General features: G+C 45.9%; 1 protein-coding gene across 2 annotated transcripts in view; it reads right to left on the bottom strand.

The window, feature by feature from the left end:
- Positions 1 to 22,216, bottom strand: part of pals1a (protein associated with LIN7 1, MAGUK p55 family member a) — a 58,618-nt gene that overhangs the window by 10,706 nt on the left and 25,696 nt on the right. For both annotated transcript variants that reach the window (XM_041854733.2, XM_041854734.2), the window contains 5 exons: positions 18,601 to 19,148; positions 16,713 to 16,921; positions 4,879 to 4,956; positions 984 to 1,130; positions 343 to 582 (listed from right to left, as the gene is read on the bottom strand). In XM_041854733.2, the coding sequence (XP_041710667.2) occupies positions 343 to 582; positions 984 to 1,130; positions 4,879 to 4,956; positions 16,713 to 16,921; positions 18,601 to 18,979 (1,053 nt within the window). In that variant the 5' untranslated portion in view covers positions 18,980 to 19,148. The remainder of the gene's footprint in view (positions 1 to 342; positions 583 to 983; positions 1,131 to 4,878; positions 4,957 to 16,712; positions 16,922 to 18,600; positions 19,149 to 22,216) is intronic.

The following is a 22,216-nucleotide window of genomic DNA, read 5'->3' as shown; positions in this document are numbered from 1 at the left end:
GGGTGGGGGTTTGGTCTGTACTCACCACAGTCTCTTTGATGGGTGGGAGTTTGGTCAGTACTCACCACAGTCTCTTTGATGGGCGGGGGTTTGGTCTGTACTCACCACAGTCTCTTTGATGGGCGGGGGTTTGGTCAGTACTCACCACAGTCTCTTTGATGGGCGGGGGTTTGGTCTGTACTCACCACAGTCTCTTTGATGGGCGGGGGTTGGGTCTGTACTCACCAGTCTCTTTGATGGGGGGGGTTTGGTCTGTTCTCACCACAGTCTCTTTGATGGGTGGGGGTTTGGTCAGTACTCACCACAGTCTCTTTGATGGGCGGGGGTTTGGTCAGTACTCACCACAGTCTCTTTGATGGGCGGGGGTTTGGTCTGTGGGCTGGGGATAAGGATGAAGGTCAGGGTGCCGTGCATGTCGGCCAGGATGTCGAAGACCTCGTTGACGTCCTTCCCTCTGATCTCCACTCCGTTGATCTCCAGAACCTCGTCCCCTTCATGCAGCAGCCCGCTGCGCTCCGCTGCCCCGCCCTTCACGATGCGGCTTATTATCACGCTGTCCATGTCGTTACGCACCGTCGCACCCTGCCACACATACCCACAGTGAGGAACAGAGGTTAGTGATAGACACAGGAGGGTTTAAACTTTTCTTACATGAGTTGTCGGCTCTGTCAAAGTGTACATTCATTCAAATTGATTTTATAAAGCCCTTTTTACATCAGCAGTTGTCAAAAAGTGCTAAATACAAGCTGTCAAATCTTTGATTCCTCCCGTCCTTGATTCGTCGCCACACTCTCAAATCTCATTGGAGGGGATCCCGAAGGGAGGGAACCTGGAGCATCTCCTCCAATAAGGTTTGAGAGAGGAATTGAGAAAACAAAGACAGGAGGAACCGAGGATTTAACAGCTGGGACTTTTCAGACAGCCTATGTCTACTCCTATGATGATTCATGACTGTTGGTGTGTTTTAAAGGAGTCTCTCTCACCAGTGGGATGTCCCTGGCCTTCTCCATGCGGACTATCTTGACGGCATCCCCTCCCCACTGGGTGAGAGCCTCACAGGGGCCGTCCGGGGTCAGGGGCTCCAGCTGCATCTCCTGCTCCGCAACATAGTCATGGGCCAGAAGCACTGCCTGGGGAGGGACAGGGGACATAGGGTTAGGGTCAGCCTTACTGGGCTAACCAAACAGACTCTAGCTGCTAGACGGTTGGATGCAGAGACACAGGCTAGACTGGCACACCAAGACACAGGTTAGACTGGCACACCAAGACACAGGTTAGACTGGCACACCAAGACACAGGTTAGACTGGCACACCAAGACACAGGTTAGACTGGCACACCAAGACACAGGTTAGACTGGCACACCAAGACACAGGTTAGACTGGCACACCAAGACACAGGTTAGACTGGCACACCAAGACACAGGTTAGACTGGCACACCAAGACACAGGTTAGACTGGCACACCAAGACACAGGTTAGACTGGCACACCAAGACACAGGTTAGACTGGCACACCAAGACACAGGTTAGACTGGCACACCAAGACACAGGTTAGACTGGCACACCAAGACACAGGTTAGACTGGCACACCAAGACACAGGTTAGACTGGCACACCAAGACACAGGTTAGACTGGCACACCAAGACACAGGTTAGACTGGCACACCAAGACACAGGTTAGACTGGCACACCAAGAAACAGGTTAGACTGGCACACCAAGACACAGGTTAGACTGGCACACCAAGACACAGGTTAGACTGGCACACCAAGACACAGGTTAGACTGGCACACCAAGACACAGGCTAGATTGGCACACCAAGACACAGGCTAGACTGGCACACCAAGACACAGGTTAGACTGGCACACCAAGACACAGGTTAGACTGGCACACCAAGACACAGGTTAGACTGGCACACCAAGACACAGGTTAGACTGGCACACCAAGACACAGGTTAGACTGGCACACCAAGACACAGGTTAGACTGGCACACCAAGACACAGGTTAGACTGGCACACCAAGACACAGGTTAGACTGGCACACCAAGACACAGGTTAGACTGGCACACCAAGACACAGGTTAGACTGGCACACCAAGACACAGGTTAGACTGGCACACCAAGACACAGGTTAGACTGGCACACCAAGACACAGGTTAGACTGGCACACCAAGACACAGGCTAGACTTCCATACAGTCAGGGCCAGCAGTACCTACTGGGAAGGGACAGGGGACACAGGGGGTGTACTGGTCAGAATTACTGGGTTAACTAGACACTTTTATAGGAATAACACAACATCACTCCCTCCTTATCCTCCCTCTGCCACACAGTCATTGGCCAGCAGCCCTGCCTGAGGATGGGAGGCACAGAGAGCACCAGTCACACACTGGGTTAACTACTAGAGACTTTTAGAGTATGCACACACACCAACTCAGTGGCCTTATGGTTAGTGTCTGCCCTGAGATTGGAACGTTAGGGGTTCGATCCCCGGTCGAGCCATACCTCTCTGCTTGGCAGTCAGCTTTAAGGAGATGGATTGGGGCGGGGTACGGCCCTGCGACAGACTGGCATCGTGTCTAGCTGGTGTACTAGCTGCCTCACTCTACAGAAACAGGAGCTAGGCTCCTGCCCCCTGTGGGCGGTTCTGGCTCAGACCAGGCTTACTTACTTACTTACACACGTCTGACAGGCCAGGTGAAAATGGACACAGACTTAGTGGGTTAACTTTTAGCGACTTGTAAAGCAAACACACAGGCGGATGTAGACGCATGGACACACGCATCCACACCCACAGAGACCTGTGTCTAACAGTACTGTAGTCATTACTTCCATTACATCCACACCCACAGAGACCTGTGTCTAACAGTACTGTAGTCATTACTTCCATTACATCCACACCCACAGAGACCTGTGTCTAACAGTACTGTAGTCATTACTTCCATTACACCCACACCCACAGAGACCTGTGTCTAACAGTACTGTAGTCATTACTTCCATTACATCCACACCCACAGAGACCTGTGTCTAACAGTACTGTAGTCATTACTTCCATTACATCCACACCCACAGAGACCTGTGTCTAACAGTACTGTAGTCATTACTTCCATTACATCCACACCCACAGAGACCTGTGTCTAACAGTACTGTAGTCATTACTTCCATTACATCCACACCCACAGAGACATGTGTCTAACAGTACTGTAGTCATTACTTCCATTACATCCACACCCACAGAGACCTGTGTCTAACAGTACTGTAGTCATTACTTCCATTACATCCACACCCACAGAGACCTGTGTCTAACAGTACTGTAGTCATTACTTCCATTACATCCACACCCACAGAGACCTGTGTCTAACAGTACTGTAGTCATTACTTCCATTACATCCACACCCACAGAGACCTGTGTCTAACAGTACTGTAGTCATTACTTCCATTACATCCACACCCACAGAGACCTGTGTCTAACAGTACTGTAGTCATTACTTCCATTACATCCACAGAGACCTGTGTCTAACAGTACTGTAGTCATTACTTCCATTACACCCACAGAGACCTGTGTCTAACAGTACTGTAGTCATTACTTCCAGAGCCCCCTGCTATTCTTCTATTTCCTGCCCTGAACCTTAGTCACTGCTCTAGCCGCCCACCACCCGGTACTCTACCCTGCAGCTTAGAGACTGCTGCCCTACTGGTCACTTTAATAATGTTTACATACTGTTTTACCCACTTCATCTGTATATACTGTATTCTAGTCAAGGCTCATCCTATATCATTTATTTTGTTTATTTTTCTGGATTATGTGTGTATTTTTTAAATTTGTTTTGCTAGGTATTACTGCACTGTTGGAGCTAGAAACACAAGCATTTCGCTGGAAGAAATCCAGGAGTATCCAGGAGGACAAACATGATATAAGAAACCTTCAGTAAGTAGTAACAGACTAACAGCCATATCGTCCCCTGAGAGAAGCACAGAAGGTAAATCAACATGCTATCTATGATCCTCTCCCTCCACCTGGCCCTGGGGAGAAACGCCTGGTTACCTCACCATGTCTACCTCTATGATGGGCCCATCCATGGCAACACTCAAAACACTACAGGGAAAACCCCTGACCATCACTCCTTCTTCCTCTCCTCCTCCATCCTCCTGTGTGCTGGGTTATGTTCAGTAGGGCACACTGTAGCAAAACAATCAGGTACTACCTCCCTTTTCAATCTGTTTCAAACCGTCCCTCCCTACTGAACATGCCCTGGTGTCTCAGAGGAGCAGCAGCATCATTGTAGATGTGGGGGACAGACAGACAAGTCAGAGTGTAAGGGAAAGGTAGAAGTGTACAGGGCTCAGGGGAAGGCAGCTTGGTCACATTGTAGAAGAAGTGTACAGGGCTCAGGGGAAGGCAGCTTGGTCACATTGTAGAAGAAGTGTACAGGGCTCAGGGGAAGGCAGCTTGGTCACATTGTAGAAGAAGTGTACAGGGCTCAGGGAAAGGCAGCTTGGCTATACAGTATAAACTCAGAGGAAGGAAGGATGTGGGAGGGAGATTAGGGCTTTGGCCAGGCCTCTGCCAAGAGATGGAGCCAACAGCTGATCACAGCTGAACCAACACACTCCTGACCTGAACCAACTCCAGCCCTGAGAGCCAGGGGGATACAGGTTATACTGGGACAGAGACGGGTTATACTGGGATGGAGACAGGTTATACTGGGACGGAGACGGGTTATACTGGGACAGAGACGGGTTATACTGGGACGGAGAAAGAGTTTAGACAGAGACACAGGTTACACAGAGAGACAGGTTACACAGAGAGACAGGTAAGACAGAAACACAGCGGTTACACAGAGACACATAATTAGACATTACAGTAGGAATGGATGGAAGCCTCACCTGGACATGTGGTGAGGAGAGCAGGGTGTTGAGCTCCAAGCCCTCCTTGTGTTGGCTGTTACGAACTATAGACTGGACCTGAAGATGAACACAGGACGTGAAAGAAAGACGAGGAGGGATAGGAGTCACGCCGGAAACTTGAAACATCTGATGATTTACACCTGTTCTCTCCGATCAAAGAAATTGATCAAAAAGTAAAGCATCTACAGGAAGGTTTGAAGTATTTAAATATTCCCACCCGTTTGATTCAACATTACAATAGGCTACATTTGTTCACCAGATTAGATGGTATAGGGTTTGTGTTAAAACATTTAGTTGACTGGTTTTAACTTTTTCCTTGTGGGGTGAAAGTGAGTTATTCTAAGAGCTGGTGATCCATGCTCTGCTGATGGGCCTTCAAAGGCCTTTAGAGCAGCACCAGGCCCCAGCACCAGGTCCCAGCACCAGGCCCCAGCACCAGGCCCCAGCACCAGGTCCCAGCACCAGGTCCCAGCACCAGGCCCCAGCACCAGGCCCCAGCACCAGGCCCCTGCACCAGGCCCCAGCACCAGGCCCCAGCACCAGGTCCCAGCACCAGGCCCCAGCACCAGGCCCCAGCACCAGGCCCCAGCACCAGGCCCCAGCACCAGGCCCCAGCACCACAACAGGCCATGTAAGCAGAATAGTAAAGAACAATAACCAGTGAGTCCACAGCCTAGGCCCAAGCTTCAGCTTGAGTTATGTTCATTAGGGCATGCAGCAGAATGACAATGTTTTTCAATGATAATGAGCGTTTCTTATTGGTTACAGATGCCCTTTAGTATCCTAAGCACAACAAATTCATAACATATAGTACGAATTGGATTCATAACATATCACACAAATTGCAACAAAAACCCACATACAGTGGCTTGCTAAAGTATTCACCCCCCTTGGCATTCTTCCTATTTTATTGCCCTACAACCTGGAATTAAAATGGATTTTTTGGGGGGTTTGTATCATTTGATTTACACAACATGCCTACCACTTTGAAGATGCAAAATATTTTTTTGGGTGAAACAAACAAGAAATAATACAAAAGAACAGAAAACTTGAGCGTGCATAACTACCCCCCCCCCCCCAAAGTCAATACTTTGTAGAGCCACCTTTTGCAGCAATCACAGCTGCAAGTCTCTTGGGGTATGTCTCAATAAGCTTGCCACATCTAGCCACTGGGATTTTTACCCATTGTTCAAGGCAAAACTGCTCCAGCTCCTTCAAGTTGGATGGGTTACGCTGGTGTACAGCAATCTTGAAGTCATACCACAGATTCTCAATTGGATTGAGGTCTGGGCTTTGACTAGGCCATTCCAGGACATTTAAATGTTTCCCCTTAAACCACTCGAGTGTTGCTTTAGCAGTATGCTTAGGGTCATTGTCCTGCTGGAAGGTGAACCTCCGTCCCAGTCTCAAATCTCTGGAAGACTGAAACATGTTTCCCTCAAGAATTTCCCTGTATTTAGCGCCATCCATAATTCCTTCAATTCTGACCAGTTTACCAGTCCCTGCCGATGAAAAACATCCCCACAGCATGATGCTGCCACCACCATGCTTCACTGTGGGGATGGTGTTCTCGGGGTGATGAGAGGTGTTGGGTTTGCGCCAGACATAGCGTTTTCCTTGATGGCCAAAAAGATCAATTTTAGTCTCATCTGACCAGAGTACCTTCTTCCATATGTTTGGGGAGTCTCCCACATGCCTTTTGGCAAACACCAAACATGTTAGCATTTTTTTTTCTTTAAGCAATGGCTTTTTTTCTGGCCACTCTTCCGTAAAGCCCAGCTCTGTGGAGTGTACGGCTTAAAGTGGTCCTATGGACAGATACTCCAATCTCTGCTGTGGAGCTTTGCAGCTCCTTCAGGGTTATATTTGGTATCTTTGTTGCCTCTCTGATTAATGCCCTCCTTGCCTGGTCCGTGCGTTTTGGTGGGCGGCCCTCTCTTGGCAAGTTTGTTGTGGTGCCATATTCTTTCAATTTTTTAATAATGGATTTAATGGTCCCCCGTGGGATGTTCAAAGTGTCTGATATTTTTTTATAAGCCAACCCTGAACTGTACTTCTCCACAACTTTGTCCCTGACCTGTTTGGAGAGCACCTTTTGTCTTCATGGTGCTGCTTGCTTGGTGGTGCCCCTTGCTTTGTGGTGTTGCAGACTCTGGGGCCTTTCAGATCAGGTGTATATATACTGAGATCATGTGACACTTAGATTGCACACAGGTGGCCTTTATTTAACGAATTATGTAACATCTGAAGGTAATTGGTTGCACCAGATCTTATTTAGGGGCTTCATAGCAAAGGGGTTGAATACATACACTACCGTTCAAAAGTTTGGCGTCACTTAAAAATGTCCTTGTTTTCGAAAGAAAAGCAATTTTTTGCTTAACATCAAATTGATCAGAAATACAGATTAGACATTGTTAATATTGTAAATGGCTATTGTAGCTGGAAACGGCTGATTTTTTATGGAATATCTACATAAGCGTACAGAGGCCCATTATCAGCAACCATCAGTCCTGTGTTCCAATGGCACGTTGTGTTTGCTAATCCAAGTTTATCATTTAAAAAAAGGCTAATTGATCATTAGAAAACCCTTTTGCAATTATGTTAGCACAGCTGAAAACTGTTGTGCTGATTAAAGAAGCAATAAAACTGGCCTTCTTGAGACTAGTTGAGTATCGTAGGTTCGATTACAGGCTCAAAATGGCCAGAAACAAATAACTTTCTTCTGAAACTCGTCAGTCTATTCTTGTTCTGAGAAATTAAGGCTATTCCATGCGAGAAATTGCCAAGAAACTGAAGATCTCGTATGCTGTGTACTACTCCCTTCACAGAACAGCGCAAACTGGCTCTAACCAGAATAGAAAGAGGAGTGGGAGGCCCCGGTGAAAAACTGAGCAAGAGGACAAATACATTAGAGTGTCTAGTTTGAGAAAGACGCCTCACAGGTCCTCAACTGGCAGATTTATTAAATAGTACCCGCAAAACACCAGTCTCAACGTCAACAGTGAAGAGGCGACTCCGTGATGCTGACCTTCTAGGCAGAGTTGCAAAGAAAAAGCCATATCTCAGACTGCCCATCTTAATCTTTTATTTTTATCGGGCAGTCTGAGATATGGCTTTGAATTAGCTTTCAAAGTTCTTGAAATGTTCCGTATTGACTGACCTTCATGTCTTAAAGTAAGGATGGACTGTCACTTCTCTTTGCTTATGTGATCTGTTCTTGCCCTAATATGGACTTGGTCTTTTACCAAATAGGGCTATCTTCTGTATACCGCCCCTACCTTGTCACAACAGAACTGATTGGCTCAAATGCATTAAGAAGGAAAGAAATTCCACAAATTAACTTTTAACAAGGCACACCAGTTAATTGAAATGCATTTCAGGTGACTACCTCATGAAGCTGGTTGAGAGAATGCCAAGAGTGCGCAAAGCTGTCATCAAGACAAAGGGTGGCTATTTGAAGAATCTCAAATTTAAAATATATGTTCATTTATTTAACACTTGTCTGGTTACTACATGATTCCATATGTGTTATTTCATAGTTTTGATGTCTTCACAATGTAAAAATAAAGAAAATCCCTTGAATGAGTAGGTGTGTCCAAACTTTTGACTGGTAGTGTATATCATATGAAATGGATGACGTAGTACACAATTTGATGACGTAGTACACACCAAAAAATGGGGACCAATTTTGGCTTGTGAGCACCATTTTCAGAACTACTGTCTGAAATTAACAAAAGTTAATTTCAGCCAGTCAAGCCAGAATCCCTCCTCTCCTATCACCTCCCCTACACCCACACACACTAGAAGCTGACATCACATTCAAGGCGGGGGGGAGGGGATCTAAAACTAAGCCTATGAGAGGTGGGGTTTTACCAGGGTGGCCACAGGCGGAAAACACCCCTCCTCACTTAATTGGTCTCCTCCAGACCTAGGCTAATCCCACTATGTTGTTGTTTGTGTCTCTAGTATTAGGTATACTCTGGTGACGTGCTTTCAATAAGACACTCCCTACATAGGACAAAATAGTCACCACAAGTTGAGCTTGGAACAGGGGCCATTTGGCATGGCAAATGTATATGTAAATGATGGGAAAATGTCTTCCGTCCTCATGCATAAACACACACCCTCCCTGTTTGAACCCTGGTGGCTCTGGCTCCCTGTCAGGGACTCAGTATATAATGGTGCAGCCAGCAGCCTCAGAGACACAGAGAGCGAGAGAGAGAGAGACCGAAAGAGAGAGACAGACACACATACACTGTATCTGCAGGTTCCATGAAATTGAATTTAAGACCAAGACCTTTTTAATGCCACTTGAAATGCAATTTAATACCAATTTTGAGGTCTGCATGTGCCATAAACCTGCTAATATTCCCATATTTCTTCACGCTGTCACCAATATAATTTATTTTGTAGGCTAATCATTTTCTAATAGCACTAATATCATAGACTAATATATTTGTTGCTAATTCACCAGCTGGGTAAGTAGAAACTCAAAACACATTAGCTTGATCACTATTTTAATCTAACAGCAAAGTAATTATTAATGTCCTAAAAAAGCATTGCTGTCATAGCCTAATACCCAATGAGGCCGATGCGCTCGCAATGGCCAATGCTCATTTTGCGCGCTCCGTATCTCAAATCCATATAAATATCTTGGTTTTAAAATAGATAGCTGAGAAATAAATAATATACCTTCACAAAGTTGAGAACATCCTCTCTTCAACTGTGACAAGTATTACCAGAGCCTAAAGCTAACTTTTTTGTATACCAGCCATTGTGGCAGGCAGATAAAAATAATACCTGCCACTCAAATATTTTACCAGGCTAAATATTTGTTGTTGCCACAATTACACAAAGAAACAATAAAAACTGATGATCATGCTCGATTTAATTTAATATTCTGTGACCGGAGTATTTTAACAAAAATATCAGACAAAAATGTTTAGCTGCCCCTTTAAGGTTACCTTGGTAACATGGCCACTCAAGTCATCAGCATGCCTGTGAGAATGTCACTCGTAGAGGCCAACGATGTCTCTTTATGCTAGCAGTTGGAGCAAACTCAAACTTTGAAAAGCAACCTAGCTTGTGAACAAAACAATGTAAACAGTCAAGAAACATGAGAACAAAGTCTCACTTTGACTTTCGAGTAAATTATACCAACTTTTATGCCTGTGTCCATTGCTTCTAAAAACCAATATTTCAGCACGCACAGCCCCCCAGACATGAAGTGTTGCTGCGCGAGGTGGGATAGCTATAACGTTAGGATTCAGATTTCTTTGTGCATTATCAGATATGAAACAAAACGGCAGAAATACTTTGAAAACAAGCTACTGCAGCATTTATTTTGCTATTAATCACAACTCACAATTGTGCCCATACTTGACTATTAAATACTCACACTGTAGAACCCGGAGTGTGACCAGGCGCCAGCGTGGTTGGTGAATGAGACATTCTTACCCGGCAATGCCAAAATCTACCCTCGGTTGGCATATGGCGGGTGTCAATTTTAGGCCCGAGTATTACACAGGATAGATGTTTTTCTTATAGCTAGAATCAGAACACATTTTTTTTCTACAGGAGCGCAGTGGGAAAGGCAGTAAAAAGTGGCTCGCTCATTATTACTGCGGCAGGCCCCAGCAAAACAGGCACATGGGCAGGGCAGACAATTTCATTAGAGGAATTATGAAGATCATGCACTTTACTGTTTGACCAAATCAAGTAATAGCTCAACAGTTAACTAGCTAGTTAACAAGTGAGCTAACTAGCCAAGCTACAAGCAATGTTTCGAATTGGCTATCCATTTTGTAGCCTACTTCACTCGCTGTACTCACTCTTCTGGCAACACCCGACTTGCAGTGGCACATGCACATCATGCACACACAGAGTCGTAGGCTACATGTGGAGCATTCCAGCATCTTGAAAATGTGCCTCAGTAGCAACAATTAAGCAGCTCCTCAACATAGCGGAAACACTGTAGTCATCTCCGGTCACATTTTGTAAGATAATTGAAAACTGAATTTAAGACAATTTAAGGCCTTTAAATGTAAGACTAAGACTTTTTAAGGACCCGCGGACACAGAGACACAGAGAGACAGAGAGAGAGACCCAGAAAACCTGAGCCTCCACCTTCACTATGGTGAAACACATTACAGAAATACACTAAGCAGCACAAAATAAGCTCAATGTAATTGAAGAATCCATAGAATCTATCCACTTCTGGGAAAATTGGAACACTAAACAAAAAAACAAGAAGAGCTATCTATCCAAAATGGAGATGTATAGATAAACCACTTCTCCAATCTTGTTGGCCCTATAACAAAGAACAAACTGCAAAAACATACAGTATGCATGATCAAGTAAAAATCTTAGTCAGCTATTAAAAACTACGAGAACACACTGGATTCTCCAATTACATTGAATGGACTACTGGACAAAATACAAACCCTTCAACCCAAAAAGGCCTGTGGTACTAAATGAAATGATACAATACACAGACTACAAATTCCAATTGGCTATACTTAAACTCTTTAACATCATCCTCAGCTCTGGCATCTTCCCCAATACTTGGAACCAAGGAACTACCGTGTGATATGCGTCTACAGCAACCTTAGGAAAATCCTCTCCATGATTATCATCAACAGCAGACTCCTACAGTGGGGAAAAAAAGTATTTAGTCAGCCACCAATTGTGCAAGTTCTCCCACTTAAAAAGATGAGAGAGGCCTGTAATTTTCATCATAGGTACACGTCAACTATGACAGACAAAATGAGAAAAAAAAATCCAGAAAATCACATTGTAGAATTTTTAATGAATTTATTGGCATATGATGGTGGAAAATAAGTATTTGGTCAATAACAAAAGTTTCTCAATACTTTGTTATATACCCTTTGTTGGCAATGACACAGGTCAAACATTTTCTGTAAGTCTTCACAAGGTTTTCACACACTGTTGCTGGTATTTTGGCCCATTCCTCCATGCAGATCTCCTCTAGAGCAGTGATGTTTTGGGGCTGTCGCTGGGCAACACAGACTTTCAACTCCCTCCAAAGATTTTCTATGGGGTTGAGATCTGGAGACTGGCTAGGCCACTCCAGGACCTTGAAATGCTTCTTACGAAGCCACTCCTTCGTTGCCCGGGCGGTGTGTTTGGGATCATTGTCATGCTGAAAGACCCAGCCACGTTTCATCATCAATGCCCTTGCTGATGGAAGGAGGGTTTCACTCAAAATCTCACGATACATGGCCCCATTCATTCTTTCCTTTACACGGATCAGTCGTCCTGGTCCCTTTGCAGAAAAACAGCCCCAAAGCATGATGTTTCCAACCCCATGCTTCACAGTAGGTATGGTGTTCTTTGGATGCAACTCAGCATTCTTTGTCCTCCAAACATGACGAGTTGAGTTTTTACCAAAAAGTTATATTTTGGTTTCATCTGACCATATGACATTCTCCCAATCCTCTTCTGGATCATCCAAATGCACTTCAGACGGGCCTGGACATGTACTGGCTTAAGCAGGGGGACACGTCTCGCACTGCAGGATTTGAGTCCCTGGCGGCGTAGTGTGTTACTGATGGTTGGCTTTGTTACTTTGGTCCCAGCTCTCAGCAGGTCATTCACTAGGTCCCCCCGTGTGGTTCTGGGATTTTTGCTCACCGTTCTTGTGATCATTTTGACCCCACGGGGTGAGATCTTGCGTGGAGCCCCAGATCGAGGGAGATTATCAGTGGTCTTGTATGTCTTCCATTTCCTAATAATTGCTCCCACAGTTGATTTCTTCAAACCAAGCTGCTTACCTATTGCAGATTCAGTCTTCCCAGCCTGGTGCAGGTCTACAATTTTGTTTTTGGTGTCCTTTGACAGCTCTTTGGTCTTGGCCATTGTGAAGTTTGGAGTGTGACTGTTTGAGGTTGTGGACAGGTGTCTTTTATACTGATAACAAGTTCAAACAGGTGCCATTAATACAGGTAACGAGTGGAGGACAGAGGAGCCTCTTAAAGAAGTTGTTACAGGTCTGTGAGAGCCAGAAATCTTGCTTGTTTGTAGGTGACCAAATACTTATTTTCCACCATAATTTGCAAATAAATTCATTAAAAATCCTACAATGGGATTTTCTGGATTTTTTTTTCTCAATTTGTCTGTCATAGTTGACGTGTACCTATGATGAAAATTACAGGCCTCTCTCATCTTTTTGAGTGGGAGAACTTGCACAATTGGTGGCTGACTAAATACTTTTTTTCCCCACTGTATATTTCCTCAGTGAAAAGAATGTCCTGAGCAAATGTCAAATTGGCTTTTTACCAAATTACCGTAAGACAGACCACGTATTCACCTTGCACATCCTTATTTACAAACAAACAAAACAAAAGCAAAGTATTCTCATGCTTTGTTGATTTCAAGCATGAGGATCTGCTATACAAATTGATGGAAAGATTTGTTGGGGTGGGGAAAACATACGATATTATCAAATCCATGTACACAACAAGTGTGCGGTTAAAATGGGCAAAAAACACATGTATTTCCTCAGGGCTGGGGGGTGAGACAGGGATGGAGCTTGAGCCCCACCCTCTTCAACATTTATATCAACGAATTGGCGAGGGCTCTACAACAGTCTGAAGCACTCTGCCTCACCCTACTAGACTCTGAATTCAAATGTTTACTGTTTGCAGATGATCTGGTTTTTCTGTCCCCAACCAAGGAGCCTACAGCAGCACCTAGATCTTCTGCACAGATTGTTAGACAGTTAATCTCAGTAAGACAAAAATTGGCAGGACCACAAATACAAATTCCACCTAGACACTGTTGTCGGCAGGTAGCTTAGTGGGTAAGAGCGTTGTGCCAGTAACCGAAAGGTCGCTGGTTCTAATCCCCGAGCCGACTAGGTGAAAAATCTGTCGATGTGCCCTTAAGCAAGGCACTTAACCCTAATTGCTCCTGTAAGTCGCTCTGGATAAGAGCGTCTGCTAAATGACTAAAATGTAAATGTAAATGTCTTAGAGCACACCCCAAAAATATAACTACTTTGGCCTAAACCTGAGCACCACAGGTAACTTCCACGAAGCTGTGAACAATCTAAGAGTCAAGGCAAGAAGGGCCTTCTATGCCATCAAAAGGAACATAACATTTGACATCCCAACTAGGATCTGGCAAAAAATGATTGAATCAGTTATAGAACCCATTGCCCTTTATGGTTGTGAGGTCTGGGGTCCAATCACCAACCAATAATTCATAAAATGGAACAAACACCAAATTGAGACACTGAATGCAGAATTCTGCAAAAACATCCTCTGTGTACAATGTAAAACCAAGGCCATAACAAAGCCTGGAGAAGCGTCCCCTCAGCCAGCTGGTCCTGGGGCTCTGTTCACAAACACAAACAGACCCCACAGAGCCCCAGGACAGCAACACAATAAGACCCAACCAAATCATGAGAAAACAAAAAGATAATTACGTGACACATTGGAAAGAATTAACAAAAAAACAAAGCAAACTGGAATGTTATTTGGCCCTAAACAGAGAATACACAGTGACAGAATACCTGACCACTGTGATTGACACAAAATTAAGAAGAGTTTTGACTTTGTACAGACTCAGTGAGCATGGCCTTGCTATCGAGAGAGGCCGCCATAGGCAGACCTGGCTCTCAAGAGAAGTCAGGCTATATTTGCACACTGCCCACAAAATGAGGTGGATACCGAGCTGCACTTCCTAACCTCCTGGCCAAATGTATGACCATATTAGAGACACATATTTCCCTCAGATTACACAAATCCAATCTTGACCCAATCCATATCTATTAGGTGAAATACCAGTGTGCCACCACAGCAGCAAGATTTGCGACAAGAAAAGGGCAACCAGTGGAGCACAAACACCATTGTAAATACAACCTATATTTATCTGTTTATTTATTTTCATTTACATTGTTACAACACCAATAATATAACATTTGAAATGTCTATATTATTTAAAAACTTGTGAGTGTAATGTTTACTGTTCATTTCTAATTTATTTCCCTTGTTTATTTCCCTTTTGTTTATTGTCTATTTCATTTGCTTTGTCAATGTAAACATATGTTTCCCATGCCAATAAAGCCCTTTGAATTGAATTGAATTGAATTGAATTGAGAGAGAGACAGACAGACAGACAGAGACACATAGTGAGAGAGTGCGAGAGGCCCTATTGTGAGTGTCCTGTCTAGTCCAGGTCAGAGAGTTTGAGTTCTTGATGAGTTTGGGCTCTAATGATGGGGCGGGCTGAGTACAAGAGCTGTTCTGTGCTGCTGGCTGGGGGAGAATGAGATGACAACAACAACAACAATAAACAAGTTTATTGTTGAGTCTCTCATTAACACTTCACACTACAGTGATTCCAGGCAAACAGGCTTTCTCCTCAATTAGGCTTCATTAGTGGACAAAACATAACAGAAAGTCATTTGAAGTACTTTGAAGAGGTTTCTGTCCATTAAAAACCTCTTACACTGCACAAATTCTGCTGAACTTCATGTTCATGCTCGTAGGCTACCTAATTCAGTCATACTCGATTGCTTGTGTGCGTCTCAGTGTGTATGTGTATGTGTGTGCACGGAAGTTTCAGTGTGTGTGTGCATGTGGTGCGTATGTGTTTGAGTGTGTGCGTGTCTCAGTGTGTGTGTATTCCTATAATTGTGTGACAGACCCTCCCCAGTCTTTACTCTTGGCCTGTTCGCTTGGCCTCAGATCGAGTGTGTCTCTCCCATTTCCTTCCATTCTAGTTCCCAGGCAGTCTGAGGTGGGGGCTCAGCCAAAGACCAGTGGAGCAACGCACAGCTTGATTTGGAATTGATATACAGGAGCACTAACCCCTACTGCCTCATTCTACCCTCAGACCCATCCTCTGTCCCAGCCCCATTCGCTTGTCCCAGCCCCACCCTCTTCCCCCAGCCCTGAACCACTCTCTTCCCCCAGCCCCGAACCACCCTCTTCCCCCAGCCCCGAACCACCCTCTTCCCCCAGCCCCGAACCACCCTCTTCCCCCAGCCCCGAACCACCCTCTTCCCCCCAGCCCCAAACCACCCTCTTCCCCCAGCCCCAAACCACCCTCTTCCCCCAGCCCCAAACCACCCTCTTCCCCAGCCCTACTCGGTATGCTCCAGGTACAAGTTTCCCACAGGCAACAGATCCTAAGATCAGCTTACTCCTCCGCCAACACTACCCTTAATGATTCTAATGCAAAACACAAAACTGACTCTGTATCAGCATCCCCCTCTTTCCTCTTGAGCCAGCTCATGTACTGAGCCACTTCTGTAGGCACAGATATAGGATCAGTTCTTCCCATGCAAACCCTAACCCTGACGTAGTAATACCCCAAACTGACTTGAGATCAGCGTCGAGGTCTCATCTCCTGGGCCAGGCCCTGAACGTGGTGTGTGTATGGGATAATCAACGAGGGGCTATGCGTTCTGTGGGAAATACTGCACAACGTTGAAGGTGTGTGCCAGGACGCGCTAGAGTACATGCTAAGATGGCAAAAATTCGCTAGCTAGCTAACCAACAACTGTAACGATGTATTTGAGAGACAACAAGTGCTCATTGTGCAACTTTATTTATGTTTTCAATAAACATTGGAGACTAAATATAGTTTACATGTTGTCAACAGTCTAATCCAACCATGTCTGTTTTGCCCCATAGTTGTTGCTAAATAACCAAGCCATCTATAAGTGTGGGGAAGGGTGGGATGGGCCGGTTCATGTGCTGCTGTTACATATATCTGTAAGCCCAGATCTAGGATCAGCTTACCCTAACCTTAACACCCCAAACTGACTCCAGATCAGGACTCACCTCGTGTGCCAGATCCTGAGCGCGGTCTGTGTGTGGGAAGGGCGGGCTGGGCCTGTTCATGTGCTGGGCCACAGCATTGTGGATGTTGAAGGCCTTCTGGAAGTCAGTCTTCTGGACCAGCTGCAGCACCAGCTCCACGTCCTCCTGGCTCTGGCCGTCTGACAGGCAGTGCTGCACCTGCTTCAGAGACATCAGCAGCTCCTCCAACTCTGTAGGCAGGGACAGGGGGGAGAGTCAGGTATACATATACTGTCCTGACAGGGGGGAGAGTCAGGCATACATATACTGTCCTGACAGGGGGGAGAGTCAGGCATACATATACTGTCCTGACAGGGGGAGAGTCAGGCATACATATACTGTCCTGACAGGGGGGAGAGTCAGGCATACATATACTGTCCTGACAGGGGGGAGTCAGGCATACATATACTGTCCTGACAGGGGAGTCAGGCATACATATACTGTCCTGACAGGGGGGAGAGTCAGGCATACATATACTGTACTGACAGGGGGGAGAGTCAGGCATACATATACTGTCCTGACAGGGGGGAGAGTCAGGCATACATATACTGTCCTGACAGGGGGGAGAGTCAGGCATACATATACTGTCCTGACAGGTCACCCATAGAAAAATTGTACACAAAAGCCTGACACACACATGCTCAGATTCAGGAAAAAATAACAGTGAACTCATACAGGGACTATGGTCAATACAGGATATTAATAGCTTGGATACAACTCCAAAATAATCATAAAATTCTTAAATCTTACCAGCTCTCTCAAATTCAGACCCCTCTCTTAGGCATATCTTTCCAGTGTAAGTAATACCAAAATAAGAAGAGGGTCGGTGTGTGTCAAAGGGAGTATGTTATTGGGTGGCTAGTGTCATCTCATCTGATGGAGGATCTCCTTTCACTCTCCATTTTTAATTCACTGGGTATTTTATGTACCTTCTGTCCTACATATTGTTTTCTTAGGCAGGCTTTATGATTTTCTTAGGCAGGCTATATGATGTGTATCATTTCAATGCATTATTAACTTGGCAGGAGGAGTGGTAGAGCAGGCCAAGGACAGGACATGGAGCACCCGCTCAGGGAGAGAGAGCAGCCATTGTAGCCAGGGTCAGAATGTTTTGTAACATACTTTTTAATTAACCTCCCATCACAGGGTCCCCTGCCCTCCCCCCTGAGGATCACTCACTCACTCACTCACTCACTCACTCACTCACTCACTCACTCACTCACTCACTCACTCACTCACTCACTCACTCACTCAGAAAGCTTTAGAACAGGAATGCACCCACCATAGGCCTACAGACTTGGGTTAAGAGACTGAGGGAAAGCCACAGACAGACACACAGGATACATATGTACTGAGAGAAAAGAGATGGATGATTCTAAAAGCTAGAGATGTCAAGATCAGGGCTATTAAGCTGTCATTTTATTAGTCTGGTTGATGTCATGTGTCTATCTGTCTGTCTGTCTGATACTGTTGATGCTGCTGTCTTGATCCAGGCCTCTCTTGAAGAGATGTTTATCTCAACGAGACTAACCTGGTTAAATAAAGGTTAAATGATAGCTTTATGCTGTTCTGACAGCTCTAGAGGTGTATTCTGAATTCCAAATGGAATCCTGTAAATCTAAAAAGACGAACTTAAGCAAAATGGCACTTCCTTCACCACGCTACCTGAGCAGTAATGTTGCCATACTTACATAGTGTGGTTAGGGGCTAGCGGTTCATTTTGAATTCAGCAAGACACTCCCACTTTATCCTGGCTAGTGATCAGGGACTGATGCCAAACAACTATTCAGTTCAGAATCGCATCACTTAATAGAACACTATAATATTGTATATCTTTGTTCAGACTGTTATCATACTCAGTCCTACCCACCCAGTAGAGTGGGGGCTCCCAGGTTGGGCGGCAGTCCCAGTGGCCCTCCAGGGCCCTCGATGGGGTCGAAGGTGGGGTTATCGATGCCCACCTTGGGGTTCTGAGACAGCTTCTTGAGCCGTATGGAGGCGTTCAGATCCAGCTCCTGTCTGTTCCTGCCCTCCTCCTCCCTCCTCCTCCTCAGGTCCTCCTGGTGCTGACGGATCCTCTCCAGCTGGGCAGAGCGCCTCACAGGCAGGGTACGGGCACCCAGGTCCACCGGGCAGTCCACCGCCATCTCCCTGTGCCACTGCTGGGGCTCCTCCTGGATCGCCTCACCCCCTCCTCCTCTTCCGTCTGACTCAGTCACGTGACCGTTCATATAGGATGTGGTCATCATTACTACCCTTGTGCCTCCTCCTCCTACGTGTGTGTTTTTGCAAGTGGTTGGCTGGGGGAAGCACTATGAAGGGTGATCTCTGCATGTCCTGGACCCAGTGGCCATGACACCCTGACTCACTACTGATGACTCGGCAGATGCTGGGATTCCAGGAGGGAGGGAGGGACACCTGCAGAACAGGAAGGGAAGAACGGTTAGTATGGTACAGAAATGCTGTCGGTCACAGACAAACCACAACATAATACAGCCACACTACCTTACATTTCAATACCAGGGATTTTTCTGCCATTGTAATCTTTGGGCCGCCCGCCTAAATCCAAACAAATGGAAAAACGCTCTCAGTGTAAACTTTAAAAAATACCACAAGCAGATATAAAGAATGGAGAATGGAGCTATATATTTCTTAATAGTATAATCTTTGAGAACTAACAATCACCTAAATAAAAGCCACGCCCACCACGTAAGCCCCTTTTTGATCCAGAAAAAACACAGAATACACAAACAGAGCAATCATAGTCACTCACGGTACACACATCTCTCGATCCATAATTCCACCAAAAATAAAGAGCTTTTTAGACAAATCACTCACATACACACACTCCTCCCCAGCCAACGTCAAAAACCTCTACCCCCAACCCACTGTAAACAACCTAACATACACTTCAAGCGGAAGCCAGAGACTATGCTATTTCCACACATGTGGACACCAGGAAGAGTAGCTGCTGCTTCAGCAACAGCTAATGGGGATCCTAATAAAATATTACAGACGCCTAGCTATTACACTACTTCCCTCTGTTGTCCCTGCTGTTCTCTACAGGTCCCTCCCTCCCACTGTTGTCCCTGCTGTTCTCTACAGGTCCCTCCCTCCCACTGTTGTCCCTGCTGTTTTCTACAGGTCCCTCCCTCCCACTGTTGTCCCTGCTGTTCTCTACAGGTCCCTCCCTCCCACTGTTGTCCCTGCTGTTCTCTACAGGTACCTCCCTCCCACTGTATTCCCTGCTGTTCTCTATAGGTCCCGCCTTCCCGCTGTTGTCCCTGCTGTTCTCTACAGGTCCCTCCCTCCTGCTGTTGTCTCTGCTGTTCTCTACAGGTCCCTCCCACTGTAGTCCCTGCTGTTCTCTACATGTCCCTCCCTCCCTCCCACTGTTGTCCCTGCTGTTCTCTACAGGTCCCTCCCTCCTGCTGTTGTCCCTGCTGTTCTCTACAGGTCCTTCCCTCCCTCCGACTGTTGTCCCTGCTGTTCTCTACAAGTATCTCCCTCTGTTGTTCCTGCTGTTCTCTACAGGTCCCTCCCTCCCACTGTTGTTCCTGCTGTTCTCTACAGGTCCCTCCCTCCCACTGTTGTCCCTGCTGTTCTGTACAGGTTCCTCCCTCCCGCTGTTGTCCTTGCTGTTCTCCATAGGTCCATCCCTCCCACTGTATTCCCTGCTGTTCTCTACAGGTCCCTCCCTCCCTCCCTCTGTTGTCCCTGCTGTTCTCTATTGGTCCCTCCCTCCCTCCCTCTGTTGTCCCTGCTGTTCTCTACTGGTCCCTCCCTCCCTCTGTTGTCCCTGCTGTTCTCTACAAGTCCCTCTCTCCGGCTGTTGTCCCTGCTGTTCTGTACAAGTCCCTCCCTCCGGCTGTTGTCCCTGCTGTTCTGTACAGGTCCCTCCTGTCAGCTAGTTGAGCCAGACCAGACCAGACCACAGAGGCCATTATTACACAGTTATCACCTTATATTGCACACACAGACCGTTTTAAACCAAACAAATACCTCAGCCCTCTCTCTCTCACACACACACACACACACACACACACACACACACACACACACACAGTCAGTCAAACACTCAAACACACTCCACACTTTTAACCCTTGACCCACAGACATACTCCCCTCTTCAACGGATCTCTCAGACAAAAGGGTCAAAGGGCACTGAGGGAAACATCTCTGCAGTTTTACACTTAAGATGTATAGCCTTTAGGTCTGTCCCCGACAAAAAAAAAAGAGTAATCTGTTCTTTCGACCAATCGATTTGTCTAAATGTTTTAGCGTGTATTTTTCCATATATAAACACATCCTATGTGTTTGAATCAAATCAACTATATGCACTGAGCTTGTCTGATGGTTTAACACTAGAACCGCTAAAGCAGTCATTTTGACTGCTCATTAATTTATTTTATTACTCTGCCCCCCTTCGTCCTTGACTTTTCCTAAATAAGTTTAGATAACACACTGCCGTTGTTAGAATCGTAATATCACAAACACAACTGGATTTTTAGGAGGGTTTATCATTATTTGAATGGTTTTCCCCCGTTGGCCCTCCTTCTCCCGACAGTAGGGCCTGCTCCACTCATTCTCCAGACAGTAGGGCCTGCTCCACTCATTCTCCAGACAGTAGGGCCTGCTCCACTCATTCTCCAGACAGTAGGGCCTGCTCCACTCATTCTCCAGACAGTAGGGCCTGCTCCACTCATTCTCCAGACAGTAGGGCCTGCTCCACTCATTCTCCCGACAGTAGGGCCTGCTCCACTCATTCTCCAGACAGTAGGGCCTGCTCCACTCATTCTCCCGACAGTAGGGCCTGCTCCACTCATTCTCCAGACAGTAGGGCCTGCTCCACTCATTCTCCCGACAGTAGGGCTCGCTCCACTCATTCTCCCGACAGTAGGGCCTGCTCCACTCATTCTCCCGACATTGGAAGATGCAGTATCCAGTTGATAATCACCCCGATAACTGCCTCAAAACTGAACCTAAACTATACCAAATTAATTTCACACATATAACAGATTAAATAAGAAGTAAAGTATAATGGGGGAGAAAGGGGGAGTTGATGAGCGAGGGGAGGTGGACAATGCATAATTATGTAATCACCAATTGTGAATGAAGAACAGGGCCATTCTATTGTATTGATCTATTCTAATTAAAATCTCAAAATGGTATGTACCTATATCAGTCCACCAAATCCAAGCAGTCTTATCAGTCTACTCTGGCCTACTTGGAGTACACAGGGAGAGCATGCGTCATTTACAACGGCAAGAAGACCAAGATGACTGGATGTACATGCTGCGGTTAGCACTGCTACAAGATCTGATTGAAATCGCCTCAGACGGTGGGGAAGAAACGAATGATGACATCTCTGATGATTTTTCTTCTGATTCTGAGCCTCAGCCTGAACCTAAGTGCAAAAAAGCCAGAACGCTACGCACTGAGCAGCTGCCCGCGCCACCAACAAATGAAACGGTGAGATAAACATA

The sequence above is a fragment of the Coregonus clupeaformis genome, chromosome 29 (assembly GCF_020615455.1).
Source record: "Coregonus clupeaformis isolate EN_2021a chromosome 29, ASM2061545v1, whole genome shotgun sequence".
Classification (NCBI taxonomy): domain Eukaryota; kingdom Metazoa; phylum Chordata; class Actinopteri; order Salmoniformes; family Salmonidae; genus Coregonus; species Coregonus clupeaformis.
The sequence above is the reverse complement of the archived record's forward strand: the minus strand, read 5'-3'. Positions and strand labels throughout refer to the sequence as shown.